The sequence below is a fragment of the Squalius cephalus genome (genome assembly GCF_949319135.1).
Source record: "Squalius cephalus genome assembly, chromosome: 8".
NCBI classification, from domain to species: Eukaryota; Metazoa; Chordata; class Actinopteri; order Cypriniformes; family Leuciscidae; genus Squalius; species Squalius cephalus.
Genome location: NC_137129.1, coordinates 4,248,129 through 4,262,851, shown reverse-complemented (window position 1 = coordinate 4,262,851; position 14,723 = coordinate 4,248,129). Strand labels below are relative to the sequence as shown.

The window sequence follows — 14,723 nt, the reverse complement described above, 5'->3', positions numbered from 1 at the left end:
AATCCCTTTGTAGTCTGATCCAACACTTGCTTAAGCGAACAGTAGTTTTGCATTAAAACGAGTAGCAAAAGGATTCAAGAAAAGAGACACTTGTAATTTGCCTATTAATTTTTATTCATAATTCCACGCTGCTTGTAATTCCATGCTTTACCAGATGATGGCGCCAAATTATCAATTTACAACAAAATGCCGTTAAGAGTTTAACTAGAGGTCTGTGATACCTCTATATGTTGCTAAATCAATATTGATATACATTTAAATCAATTAATGAAATTAAGTTTAATTCATCATTTTATATATATGTTATATAGGCATGGTTTAAGTTTTTACGAGAATACTCAATACAATCATTCAAACGACAGCTGCGCGTGAACAGCAGTTGGAAAGTGCGCGAAGAACATCAGATATTCCAACTGACAACAACAAACGACATTCTCATTAACATATTTATTACCTTACAAATTTAGAGATATTTCGTTGTATTTAATACATAACTGGCGTCGTAATGAGTCTGATACTTGGTGGGTTGTTGTTTTGCTGTGTTGTTGTTTGTTTTTGTGTAAGTTAGAGGTGTTTAGTCAGCTAAGCAGGTTGAGTTTGATTTTCGAGTATTGCAGCTTGCTAAATATTGTTTTGTACAGAGTCATCATTCAGCATTGAAGATATTATAAAGACACCAAAAAGCCCAGGTATGACATGAATCACTGACGAGCTATTATATTCATTATTTTCTATTAGCTTAACTGTTACATCTCGTTTTAAACAAATATAGTTAATTAAAAAATAATTCCACTAAACCGACGAGTTTGTGTTCGTTACGTATCTTAGTTTTTCCCATAGAGAAGGCCTCACCCATAAACCAGATCTTTAATGTTTGTCCACTCAATGGGGACTTAATGCCTTTGTATTTCTTACATAACATTTAGTAACTTAATGTTTTATAGGAAAGCGAACAGAACCGAGACCAGCGGAGCTGTTAATCAAACTCAGGAATCTGCAACAAGGTAAATTGCCAATTGACATCTTTAGACTGTAAATGAACACTTAACACTTTAAAAAGGCAAAAAATTAACACCCATATATTGATTTCAGCCAAGAAAAGCCTTGAAGATGAGGTGAAGGAAACCATACTCTTCATAAGTGCTAGAAAGCAGGAGGAAGATACCTGTATGTATGCTTGCATTACCCTTAAAGGAATAGTTCACTCAAAAATGAAAAATGTTGTCATTACTTACTCCACCTCAAGTTGTTCCAAACCTGTATGAGTTTCTTTGTTCTGTTGAACACAAAAGAAGATATTTTAAAGAATGATGGTAATCAAACAGTTGACGGTAACTCTTGACTTCCATATTAGAAAAAAAATGACTATGGAAATCAATGGCTACTGTCTGGTTACCAACATTCTTCAAAATATCTTTTTTTGTGTTCAACACAAGAAAGAAATTAATACTGGTTTGGAAACACTTGATGGTGGGTAAATGATGACAGAATTTTCATTGTTGGGTGAACTATCCTTTTAAATGTCAAATGACAATGAATTATACATTACTATTCATTCAAATGAGCTTTTTTGTTACAGTAAATGCTGAAGCCTTACAGTTGGAGGGAACGTTAAATGAAAAGGAAGGTGCTCGTCTAAAACCAAATACTGAGGGATTTGCATTTATATAACACTGTATAGAAGCACACAAATAGAATGATCATTACTGTACATGAAATCACCAATAAGTTACATTTAAGCCTTGTTATCAGATATATTTACAGTGTTACCACAAATTTTCTTTTCATACAGAGTTAAATAGAACTATGCAGCTCAAATGTGAGGACATCCAGCAAGAGGCACAAAGGTAGATATCCAAATAACACTCATGGGTATTTAAGCACTGAATTACTGCACACCATACGTGTAAAACACAACTTGAGTGGCCTAAACATTGAGCTTTGGTCTCGTACAGGGTGTGTATTCACTCAATACCAGTACACAAATCATATTAAAAATAGGATGACGTTGAGAGCAGAATTTGTTCACACAGAAATGTTTGTGAGATGTACCGGGTGTCATCTTTATATCTGATTTAAAGTCTATCTTGTAACTCTGTAGGCAGCGTGAGCAGAACCATCAGAAAGAGGAACTGGTAAAGCAGTACTGCTTTCAGATCCAGGAGACGAAACTAAAGCACAGAAAGATTCGGTATGACTCACTGTTTATAACAGCGAATGGAAACTCCTCCTCGTATTTAAGCATTACTATCTCTTTAGATATCAGAATTAGATATGAGATGCTGTCACAATTTCTTAGACATGAACATACTGTACATTTTTGCAAGTATCGCTAGAACATTTATTGTAATGCCCATATTCTGAATGAAATGTCACGTTACTGATGGTATCAGGATTAACAATTGTAAAATAAAAGAGCATATTGTATATTGAAACAAAGTTTTATCTTATTTATTTTAGAATGAAGTTTGAGAATCAGCTTCAGCAGTTGATGGAGCAGCATAAAAACCTGTCTACTGTCTTTGTAAGTGGTCTAATAGAATGGATATTAAAATAAAAACAAATAAGCTTTCTCTACTTGTGAAATGTAAACGGCTTTATTCATTTACAGATTGGTGGCATTTTACGGTCCATTTTCTTTTCTTTTTCCAGACTCCACAAAGACTTCCAGCAGAAATACAGTCTGCAGAATACACCACTGAGCAGTTGCTGAAAGCTGGTGTGTTTTGTTCAGTTTGTTCCATTGCTTAAGTTTTATGGCTCTCTCCAGTATGACCAGTGTGTAGCTGCATGTTCAGTGGGACATTTGAGGCTTTCTGGCTTCATTCAGACATTGAAGTCAAATTAATTCGAGTCATTTTTTCCGAAATGACTCATTTGGCCAGTCCACAAGGCAGAATAGCATACAGTAGTGGCCAAAAGTAATGTCTGGAGGGGATATTTGTTTTAAATAACCCTACAAGTTCAATTGAATCAAAATATGAGGAAAATATATATTTTTTTTAAATATGAAGGAGGAACAAAATGCTATTTATGTATAAGGTATTTTATCTGGCAAAATTATTTTGCAAAAAAGTCAAACTACAGCTACTGGTTTTATTTTATTTTCTGTTCGCCATGATGGTTTTAAATAGCTTGAAATATGATTGGAATCACTTCACAAAGGAAAACACAATTAAGTGCAACATGTGCAGCGCAGGTCTATATATCGGCTACTTAAAATTAAAATGAGAATACTACTGTAAATTGTGAATTCTTTGTACGCCCGTGTTTTGCCGCTTAGGGAAGAGTGCATCCACACCTTCATGACTAGCACAGTCAAGTTTGCGTGTGCATTCGCAGCATTTTAAAGCATTTCTCGCTTGTTTTTGCATGTTCATAAATTCTTTGTATGACAGCCTGGCCAAAAATGATGTCTGTACAATTTAGCATGTTTCATTGTGTGAAAACTAACCCTATCACAAATAAAACAATTGACTCCAAGCACAACTACATAATATCCTTACACATTTTTTTTATAATATTTTACAAAAGGTGAAGATGCCAATTTTCCAAGGCCAGACATCACTTTTGGCCACTACTGTATTAGCATGCTACTCGGACTATTTGGGCTGAGTAAAGATAGTATAGTAAGATGACTTGCAAGGATAGGATTGCACAGTAAAGTAACCTCTTACACAAGTGTCCTCAAGACCTAAAACTGAGCTCTCAACATCCTTAAACAAGAGACCAACTTCATCCTCAGAGTAATCTGATACTTTCCTGTGTGTGTGTGTGTGTGTGTGTGTGTGTGTGTGTGTGTGTGTGTGTGTGTGTGTGTGTGTGTGTGTGTGTGTGTGTGTGTGTCCCTACAGAGCAACAGAAGCTGGAGCAGTTGACCAAGCTGCTGGACGGGTTAAGCCACACCCAGCATGCAGAGATGCACATGGACACTTATGAAAAAGCACCATGAATGTCTCACACATTTCACAAACTTGAGTTGAGTTCCTACTGTATTCCAACAAAATGCTAATTTTACAGCAGATAGAGAAGTTAGAGAAGTTTTTTTCCATTGTGTTCTATTCTTCTATTTTAACTTGTTGCCATATGTACTATTGTTGTGTTATGCCATCAAAAAAAAAAAAAAAAAAAAAAGTACAAATACTGATAATAAACCTCAATCAAATCATACCCATACCTAGAATATAAACGTTTCTAAACCATTTATTCAGAATTTTTAAGACACAATAAAAAAAAGTTTGTAAACAAGCCTAAATTCCCCAAGATTTGTATTTATATACATAAACTGTATCGATGACACTATCAAATTCAAACTCCTCGATCCAATAATCCTCATTAGATCAACTTTCAGTTTCCATAAATCAGTCCTATGACACATCCACTCTGGGAATTCTTTGGTGTTCAGTAATACCATTCTATCTTAATTTCATTTTGCATTGACAAAATACAGGCCAAAGCCCAGTCCTGAGAACATCTTTATCAACCTAATATTGTCCAGATTCTCCTGACAACACAGTTCATGCAGGAATGTACATGTGTAGTAGGTCTGCAGCTATTATACTGCAAAATCTGATTGTAATAAAATTCCCCAAATCACTTTCTCAGCTTTCAATCCACTTCCTTGACAGCACCGTTTAAATAGAGGATAAAAGGAATGAATAAGCCTCCTTTCATTTTCATACATCCCTTACATACTTTCCAGTCATTTTTGTTGTTGTTGACATCTTCAGTTTCAGTGTTCTTTGCCTTCAAAAGTAAAAGCGTCGTCTACCAACCATCTCCGTTTTCCTTTATACCCGTGATCCATTGGCACAGTCATCACCAAAGCATAATTTCAGCATGACATGTCCTGGGGTGTTTGTGTGGTGTACTTTAATGAGGGTGTGTTTTAGTGCCTTTAGAGTAGCATATCTCAGGTTCTGCCCTGACATGTTAATATCCTTTACCAGAGCTGAAAATGGCATATATTTGCATCACAAACATCTTGACGTTTGAACCCTCCTTTGGCCTGATTTTGTGATTCTCTATCCTGTGTGATTACTGTTGAGGTATGCCCTGATGCCTTATAAGGGCAAAGTAAATCATCTGTGGGCTCAGATTGGCACAGAGCGAGGAACATTTCTCCTGCCCCAGCAAGACTCCTCATATTTCAGCTTGTGCTATTTTCATGTTGTTTATGTGAGATCCATGGACCATTTAGGTTACTAGTCATTTAGCAGACGCTTTTATCTGAAGCGACTTACTTGCTTCTCTGTCAGTTCACAGCAGTATTGGGGATGTTTGGTACAATTTTTAGTTCAGTTTCAGGTTCTCTTTACAGTTCTCTGTGAGGAACATTGGCCCCTTCCTCCAAGTTTTGTTATCCCAGGTTATTCCCCATCTGTTGAAGTAGAGTGACAGATATGTGAATGAAACATCCCACAAACAGTATGTGATAGTCTATTCCATTTATTTCTATCATAAACGAAAACATAAATAGATGAAAGGCTGCATGGAATGGGATATAACGACACTGAATTTTTAATGTTGAAATTTAAAGAGATTTGTAAATTCTATGCATTCCACAAGAGCATGTAAAGGCAAATATTAAATTAACAACGTAAAAGGAAAAAGACAATTCGTCAATAAATATAATAATTAGACATTAAACGCTACATTAAATGCTTTGCTTAGAATTTATATATTTCACAAAATACATTACAAATATTGTACAAGAATCTCATGTGATTAATGTAGTCAGACTTGCTCTGCCTTCTCTTTATTTCCCTGTTCCCAGCAACACTCTTCTTGGTTACGAAAAAGTACCTCAAAGCGACTGTAGACTTTCTTTTCTTTGCGCATGCTCTCTATTCTCTTCAGCAGATTGTCCCTCTCCTGTGGGTTGACTGGAGTTCGGCCGAACCGGTTCTTTGGAACCTGTAAGGATGAATTGGAAACGTCATCTTCCTTGCTCCCCTCGCTTTTCCCAGACTCTTCATTCTGCTGTCTGTTCTTCTGGCTATTTGCTGAGATTTGCTCTAGGATCACCTTGGTATCATCCCTGAGGTTGCTACTGAATATTACATTCGAGGTAGAGGACTGATAGCGTGATTGAGCCGGTTTAGCAGTGGGCTTGTTGGTCTCTACAGTGGTTAAAGATGATTTGGATTCAGAGGGTTTCTCTTTGCTTGAGGGATCCTCTTGCACCTCAGGGACTGTTTTCATTGACTTGTCCTCTTGAGAGTTGGACACTCCTGACTGCTTCTTTTCTCCCTTTGGCCCAAGGAAACCCTTCAGTCTCTGTGTTTGTTTCTTGAGGAAATCAAGGGCCTTTGTATCTTTGCCATCAGTGCTCCCAATGTTTAGGGAGCTCAGGCTTTCTTTGGACTCTGTGCGGGACATGCCAGATGAGCTGAGGCTGCGGGACTTCTTAAGCTCACTCTTTTCAGCATCTGTCGCATCCGTGAGAATTTCCTCACCGCATGAGATCCGACGATGAGAGGACTGAGAGCTTTTGAATGGTTTTAAGAATTTGGGTGAAGGGAAAGGCCGGAGAGACTTAGTTGGTTCCTTAGCGGGCTCTTTCTTTGCTGCATCAGCTGTGCTCTCTGTCAGAGATTTGCTGTTTATGTTTGGCTTGTCCACACAGACTTCAGAAGGTTTTGGATGTGATGTGAATGCCACGTGCTGTGTTACAGGATCTGATAGTGTAAATGAGGGTTCTTGTGCCTTTACAGTGGACTCCTCTGAAGAAATAACCACATTTGGAAGTTTGGTTGCTGTATCAGAGAGGTCTGGCTTTTTCATGGCTGCTTCTCTACTTTTAACCGAATCTGACTCTAATTTTGAGGTCTTTCTCTTTTCTTCCAGATCTTTGAAATACTGAAGTCGGCTTGCTGGATCATTCACGTTTAGGGAAGAAGTTGTTTGCTGAGATGTCGAAGGCTTGGTTGGCTGTGTAACTTTGTTGTCCTTAGGTTCAGGGTTGTCAGGTTTCTCCTTTTCTTTGATGGGCTCCTCTTTGGAGTCTGTGATCGTAGTCAGGTCTCCTGTTGATCCGTTTTTAACATCTTTTTCATCTGCTTTTTTATGCTTACTCCAATCAAATGGCTCTCTTGACAGCGATCTCCTCTTCTCGAGAATCTCTGCCACAATGGATGAGTATCGAATAGGCTCACTCTCATCTCTCTCCTCTTGTAACTCCCCACCAGACTTAGCTTGCGAGGAACTGTGTTGCTCAAGCTTTGAGGAGCTGAAGATTAAAGAAGACCGTAGTCTTGAGCTCCTTTGCAGCATTGGGTTAATTCGAGATCGGAAGGACTCGTGCTTGGTAATGCTGATTTCCTTTGGTTCCCTTGGTTCCGCCTCCTTCTCATTGTCTGTTGAAGATGATAGTGATGAAGCTGAAATAGCTGGCTTTAATGTATCAGTACTTGTAGGACCCAGGTCAGAGAGAATATCTTTTACTTGATTCCTATCTTGGATTATGGGTTTACCAAAGCGCGGTCGCAAGTCAAGGTTTGGCTTAGTTGGGATATTTGGACGCTCTCTATTGGGAAAATTAAGGCCTGGCCCCTCTGAGCCATACTGTCTACTGTCAGGTTGTTGATGTGGCTCATCAAAAGCATCAGGACCCATGGGCTGATGCAGGCCCTCCTCTCCTGTATCTTCATAAGTGCTGAGATAAGAGTTGATTCTCCAGCTCCGCAATCCCTGCTTCACACTGGGATCCTGGGACTGGCGTACCTGCTCTCCAGAGGAGAACAACTGCTTCTGGTCTGGAGGATGAGGCTGAGTTGGCGAACTCTGACAGGCATACGAGTGGCCCGCAGCAGGCCTCTTGTGGGTTTGTGGACCATAGCGTCCCCCTCCTGCGTAATATTGTTTTTCTGAATCACTTTTGAGGTCATCAGAGGATAAAACATTCATATTTCCTGGTGCTTCAAGTTCAGGGGGATATGCAGAATCAGACTGTTGATCTGTCTGGTGCGTGCCATAGTTAAGACGGTCATATGCCCCACGCTCAGAATCATGTCTCGTGCCCTCGCTCTGATAGTAATGTTGTTCTCGCTGGTAATGCGATTCCTTCTCCTCCAAGTTGTTCATTACACGCTGTTTCATGTACTGCCGGGAAGAGGCGTAGGTCTCGTGGGTTCCCTCTGCATAGCTATGCCTCTTAAAGGCGTTCATTTCCAGCTGCTGGGACGCCATCATTGAGCGTCCTTGATCCAAGAATGACTGTTGCATCCTGAACTGCTGTGTTGCATATTTTGTGACCTGCATAGGACCTGCACTTGGTTCAACCGTATGGCGGAACGGGTCATCCCTCCGAAAAGGTAGTAAAGACTCAAGACGATCCCCGAATGGGTAACCAGTAAGTTCAGGCTGGCGAGGTCTGGGATTCCCTCTGGGATTCCTTAGTGACTGAGTCCTTTTAAAGCCAAACTGGCTGCCAAGGTAACTATCTTGTGGCATGGGCACAAGGGCATTTTCAACAACAAGAGGCTGAGACTGAGCAAACAAAATACGAAACTCCTCATCAAAAGTGGAAACTAGTTCTCCGAGGAACAAATGGGCGATGCAGCGGTGGATCTTCTCAAAAGACCACATAAAGCTGGAAAAAGAGAGAAAGAAACGTTTAGAATGTCATACAATACAGAGAAGAATTCTTATCTGCATTCAAATGTCACTGAGCTCACCTGTAATTTCCACTGATCACTGCTCTGCAGTCTGTCAGAAGAAAGCGGTCCATCACTTGACCTTTAAATGATTTCCCTGAGCGGCAGAAATAGGTAATGCCTGCTACTGTCCGTACCCGCATCATCTGTAACCAGTGAAGTCACCATTAAGCCTGTATTTTCTTACAATTTTAATTAAAACTTAGGCTAGTTGAGATCAGCTTAACTTACATGGATCATATCCAGGTTAACTTTACAGCTTGCCACCATGTTAACAAAATGATGGGCATTTTGTTCATCCAGCAAGATATAGACAGGCACATGACGTGCTGTAGCATCCAGAAGATCAGAAAATATATCAACATCTGTGAAAATATCCATCACCACTGCAATGACCTGTTAGAAAGAGAGAGAAAAAAAATAACAATAAGGAATCACCTTGACAATTAAAACTAGTCAAGTTACAAGATACTAGCCTTTTTTGCACTTTTACTAAACTTTACTTACAATTCAAGTAAGAAAGAAAACATTTAAAAAGCATAGCTTTTTCCTAAAGAACCAATCGATGATGTCTAAATCTGATTTAACATGACATGCAATTATGGCACAAAATTTGTATTTACGTTTTCAAAAGGTGCACTCAATATCAATGTCAGCGATATCACGATCAGCACTGATCACACAAATGTTTTCATTTACTGAAGCCATTGCAAAAATTCCCTATTTGCAGCCTGCCATGATCATTTTATTCTACGTGCAATAACCAACATAAAATGAGTATTATTTGGCTGGTCACATTCTTCATTTCATATAAGTGTTCATAATTTTAAACATGTTTTTTTTTTACTGAGGAAAATCCAGCCTGATGTTATTTATAAATTATAAATCACTAACCTGATGAGCATTTTTGATGAGTCGCCGTGCCTGCTCCTTAATGCTGGGCATTTCGGGGTCACCAGGGTTCACCAAAATTGTGACCTCTGTGGGTCCCACAAAACAGTGTTGCTGCAGAGGCCAGCCAAGATCTAGTCCTGGTGCATCCAAGTCAGAATGCAGTGGCCAGTATGTGTCAGAAGACCCATCCTCATCTATTTCTCGATATGGCAGTTCTGGTACATTTCCAGCACACTGTGGTGAATGTACAGTGCTTTTAATATTCTCTATCTCTGACCTCGATAAAAAGTCAACGATATTAGCACTTTGTAAAAAGTTGTAGTAGCCCTCAGTGTCCTCCTCCACCAGGGCATCAATAGCCATGCGATACTCTTCCCGGTAATGCGGACGCAAATAATTGGGATCCAAGGGATTGTCTCCCAATGAGGAACTCTGGGAGCGGTGGGCCATGGTGGAGCAGGGAAAACAACCTAAGAAACAAAATTTTTCAATAAATAAGCATGTGGAATAATCTAATCAGAGCATCTGGAACCATCCTATATTATTTTAATTTAATTTTAGCACAAACATGTTTGCTGTAAGCAAAGTCTGCCTACTACTAGGCAACATTAACAAATAGGAAATAACACTTTTATAATTTACCATATGCACTATGATACAACAGGATCCAGGAAGCACAAATTTTGCATGCAAAGCCAATATTATTTGTTGTACAACTCAGATCATGAATCAGTCAAAAGACTAGAAGTGTTTTATGAAATATTTATGCAACCAAAAAAAAAAAGCATGCAGCATGCTAGTTAGGATCGCTAACTAGCGATTGCTAAAAAAAATCTGCTCGACTCATTGTGTACATAAGAAATTCCTATCTGTTGTGGGGCCTTCAGACAATGACCCCTAAGCAAGGTTAGGCCACACTATGAAAGTTTTTGAAGGTTGCAGCCACTTGCGTACATTTGTTTGTATTTTAGACATCACCAGGGAAACGGTGTCAGCCTGTTGGCGAGTGACTCATTGTGGGCAAGAGGGGAAGCAAAAAGACATAAACAGAAAGGGAAAAACTGAAGACACATGTGACTGAATCAAAGAAGGGAGTGTTTTGCTGATGCTCTTGTGAAAGAGACTCGCTGCGTTAACTATGCAAGTTAGAATCAGACTTTGAGCAGGTCATAAATTAACCAAGACATGTTGTGGCTAATTCATAGCATGTCTATTATATGTTGTAAACTCCCATATGTACAAGAGATTCATAAAAATTTGTTAACAGGAATGTTATGTGATGCCAAAAAGAAAAATGCATCTACGCATGACATGCCCTTATTATCATCATCATTCTTTTTTTTTTCAGCTAATCTGTAATCTGTGCTGTCAGCATGTTTCTTTCAGAGAGTCGACACCCAGACCAGTAAATCATGTTGGAGTGGATTCATCCACACTTAAACCCAATGACTGACTTCTAATAATAATTCAGATTGTATTGGTTTCGCAATTGGATGGCCGAATGTGAAAAAATACCAAAGAGATGTTATGAAATTACATTGAACCAGAGCAGAGAAACTTTATATCCGTGGGTCTACGCTGCAAGTGTCAACAGTTAGATATGAGTCAGTTTTACTTTTAGAGATTATGTATGTCTGCACATGCAGAATTCTCATTTTTGGGTGAACTATCCCTGTAACAACAGGCAATGAGACTGACATATAACAGGCAGTCATTATTTCAGCTTAGTTTTTGTAATTATTTTCACCAAGCAAAAAGAGATTTTTGCATGGCCAAATAATGTTCATAATGAACCCTTGACTCTTTTATGAAGATTGTAATATTCGGCTCATAGTGAAATTCTGTTATATTTAAAGCTGCAACAAATTGCATATGATATTTTAATGAAAAACACTTCAGAAATACTGAATGTGTCTATATAAACATCTTTATTTGGATGCTTAAAAGGACAGTTCAAGCTATTTCTTTGGTTTTCCTGACTAGACGCACAATATATCAGTATCATAGTGGTTATTAGCTGACATTAGAGATTTTATTAAATGTATTGGTATCAATTTACATTTAGATTACCTTTGCCATTATCTAATTCTCACTTACAGTTAATCTTTATAAACACTAATAATTGAATAACACTGTTGCATGTAATCTTGAGCAAATCTCAAAATGAATATCTATTTTTCATACTGTGCATTATAATGTTGTGGTGCCTAAATTTTATTTTTACTTTTAGACAAAATAGAATAGAATTTCAGCCATTTATCATTTGTTGGCCATAAAATGAAAATAATTATTGTTTTATAGGTATCAGCAATAATATAGGTGCATGCATCCCGAATCCTGACATGCTCTTCAAACTCACAATACAACACCCAGTTTTCTTAATTCATGTCCAACACTAATGTGACATTGAATATTTCTTTTGATAGTCCATTGTATTAGTTTTTACATTTTACATGGCTACTTTAACTTTCATCCATCAACAGGTTCTAGATATTTTCATCTCAGCCAATGGAAATCATGCTAGATTTCCCAAAAACATTTCTTCCCTAAAAACATCCAATAATGATTATAATGTGCCAACAGTAAGTTAGCTTCTGTTAGATTTAGTCTGCCAGCAATCAACTACTAACACAACACCCTTTTAGAGCTTCGTGTTTCAACAAGTGAAAAAAATAAAATGTCATATCATCATAACTCAAGCTCAACCATGTGTATGACATTATGAAGGATGGCAATGATAGAAATGCACACGTCTGTTCATGGTGAGGTTTACCTGGGCCTCACCCACAAAAAGAATCAGTGCAAGTACAAAATACAGATTGATAATTTAATATTTAGAGTTGTGTAATGTTTTAAGACAATGTAACTTAAGGAGATGGCATCCAGAACCAATCCCTAACCAAAGTCCTACTTGATAACAAAGGAACAATTCTGTCCACCCACGACACTGAACCATTTCAAAGATCAATAGTAGACTTACTCTAATAAAATACGAATATTTCGTAGTTTTAAGAACATTTACCCTGTTTATAACTGTTCATAAATGATGAAATGATCACGCACAGATGTCATAGCCTCACTCCATCACCTCCTAAAATGACTGTTCAAACAATTATAAAATAGGCTACTCAAATGTTTTAATGCTTACTTCAGCGTTGGCTGGAATAGTTAACCATTTCAAGTCTGTTTCAGATTAAAGTGCAAAGAACGTTTAAGAATAAAAACTTTTGAAGCAAGTTTAAAGATAGTTTCCATACAAACTTTCTTAACTGTCAACCCTCAAACTGCTCTTCAACACTTTATGACTCATAAACTTGAGACTTTCTTGCTCGTAATTTGAGACTTTCGAACTCGTTCTTACCTTTACGGCTGGAGATACTTGGTGAATAAACTTTTTTCCGTTCCTAAAAAGTCGCTTATTCTCTCCCCCTGTTCAGCGAACGCATCCGCGGTACATTCCTGGTGTCGGTGGAAACCCCACCCAATGCTATTGAGCTTCAAGGCGAAAAGCAGCCCTGGCGAAACCTGTTCGCGCTCGGCCGAGTCCTGCCCGCTCGAACGTCTCCGCGCCGATATTAACACAAGGGTCGGTTCGTAATGAACGGCTCAACCCTTTCAGTGGTGAAACTCCTCCCAACCATCGTCAGCGCTCACCTACAGCCACAGAAACACAAAAACGGACAACTACAAATACAACGAAGGTTTTTACTGCAGGGTTTGTTTGAGTTTGTCAATTTGCATATAACCGGCGAAACACAAAAAAATTGCCCCGAGGAGTTTCACAAACGCACTCCATATCCCAGCTCTCCCTTCTCCTTCATTCTCTTCCTATCTCTTCCTATCTCTTCCTCTTTCCACAGCGAGCAGACAGACAGATGGTGGATTGTTGCTCATGGGACAAAGCAAAGGCGCACCCAGGTCATCATGATCACACTGTTGAGAGTTGTGTATGTCTGCCATACATGGTATACTGTATAGAAGATGAATTATTCATTCATAATGAATGTTTTAAAGCTCCCTTTGTCCATAAGCATCAATACAAGTTTCTGTGCACGTATAAACTGACTTAAACAATATTAAAAAGCTTATTAAAAGTTACCATAATTCAGGTATTTTTCCTAACAGCACAGATCCATTCATTCCACATCTTCTTTTTCAATAAATGTAAATATGATTAAATATTGACTATTTATTCTCTCCATATACATATTTAGATTTTATAGTGGAGATTAGGCTTTATTTTAGTGCTGTCAAAGCATAACATAAAAGTTTGTGTATAAAATATATATGTGTGTGTGTGTGTGTGTGTGTGTGTGTGTGTGTGTGTGTGTGTGTGTGTGTGTGTGTGTGTGTGTGTGTGTGTGTGTGCACCATACACATATTAGCCAGTATAAACACAAACTTTTATGTTAGATGCGATTAATTGATTTGACAGCACTACTATTTTATCAAGAAGACTTTGTGTGAACCATTTTTACATAACTATTTAAAATTAATTTCATAAATATAAAGTTTTTTATTTACTATTTTATCTTAAATTTTTGTATCTTGTATAACTGCTACATTGATTTTTATTAAATTGATTAAAGTGATTCACTTTCTAACAAAATGGTTTAGTGTTTAATAGGCATTTACTCCATTATATATATATATAGAGAGAGAGAGAGATTTAATGAATGTTTCAGATCCTAAAGGAATGAAATCCCCCATTTGGAATGACCTATGCATATCAATTATGGCATAATTACATTTCAGTATAAATAGACTTCAGGTTAATATATAATTAACAAATTAACTTTTAAGTGAGAACAAAGTACAATTTGATCTGTAGTATTAAGATATCTTAAGCAATCAATACATTTCGTACTTTATGAGGCCGTAATGATTGCTTTATTGCAATTTGCATTTATGAGTAAGTGCATAATTCACATGCATGGAAGTGTTGACGGTGCAGGGGTGGAGAAAGCTGGAGGATTTTGCCCCACCTTGAAAAGGAAAAGCCTTAAACATCCTCATTCTGCCAGACTTTTACCTGCAGTATGGGGAAGTTTTGTTCGAGTTCTGATGATTTTTATTTTTTATGTGAGCACTTTCATGTTCTCTTCCTCAGGTTTATGATTGTGTGATTGATTCTGAAAGTTTATAATCTTGTCAGTGTGTGTGTCTGTATTT

General features: G+C 37.9%; 2 protein-coding genes across 3 annotated transcripts; one reads left to right on the top strand and one right to left on the bottom strand.

Annotated features, from left to right (window-relative positions):
* The first annotated feature begins 367 nt into the window (after positions 1–367).
* LOC307163191 (synaptonemal complex central element protein 1) lies at positions 368–11,003 on the top strand. 2 transcript variants are annotated; one of them, XM_079879159.1, is made up of 11 exons: positions 368–521; positions 642–689; positions 945–1,004; positions 1,093–1,167; positions 1,580–1,627; positions 1,793–1,847; positions 2,102–2,191; positions 2,461–2,524; positions 2,653–2,719; positions 3,855–3,978; positions 10,900–11,003. In XM_079879159.1, the coding sequence occupies exons 1-10, from the start codon at positions 506–508 to the stop codon at positions 3,950–3,952; spliced, it is 621 nt and encodes a 206-aa protein (XP_079735285.1). In that variant the 5' UTR covers positions 368–505; the 3' UTR covers positions 3,953–3,978; positions 10,900–11,003. The 2 variants fall into 2 exon arrangements, with proteins under 2 accessions (XP_079735285.1, XP_079735284.1); XM_079879158.1 differs by lacking the exon at positions 10,900–11,003 and having other exon boundaries at positions 3,855–4,930.
* On the bottom strand, positions 4,968–13,455 carry fam83hb (family with sequence similarity 83 member Hb). Its single transcript, XM_079879115.1, has 6 exons — positions 12,913–13,455; positions 9,552–10,021; positions 8,889–9,053; positions 8,679–8,803; positions 5,806–8,593; positions 4,968–5,380 (listed from the first exon to the last, which is right to left on the bottom strand). The coding sequence occupies exons 2-6, from the start codon at positions 9,999–10,001 to the stop codon at positions 5,360–5,362; spliced, it is 3,549 nt and encodes a 1,182-aa protein (XP_079735241.1). The 5' UTR covers positions 10,002–10,021; positions 12,913–13,455; the 3' UTR covers positions 4,968–5,359.
* Positions 13,456–14,723: the final 1,268 nt, after the last annotated feature.

Bases quoted from the DNA above. Each gene is read 5' to 3' on its own strand.
- LOC307163191 (XM_079879159.1), top strand. The intron at 690-944 runs GTATGACATGAA...AATGTTTTATAG, and splicing joins AAAGACACCAAAAAGCCCAG to GAAAGCGAACAGAACCGAGA. The intron at 2,720-3,854 runs GTGTGTTTTGTT...GTGTCCCTACAG, and splicing joins TGAGCAGTTGCTGAAAGCTG to AGCAACAGAAGCTGGAGCAG.
- fam83hb (XM_079879115.1), bottom strand. From the start codon at position 10,001: ATGGCCCACCGCTCCCAGAGTTCCTCATTGGGAGACAATCCCTTGGAT. The intron at 8,594-8,678 runs GTGAGCTCAGTG...CTCTTTTTCCAG, and splicing joins GTGATCAGTGGAAATTACAG to CTTTATGTGGTCTTTTGAGA. The intron at 5,381-5,805 runs GTACTTTTTCGT...CTACTTCAACAG, and splicing joins AAGTCTACAGTCGCTTTGAG to ATGGGGAATAACCTGGGATA.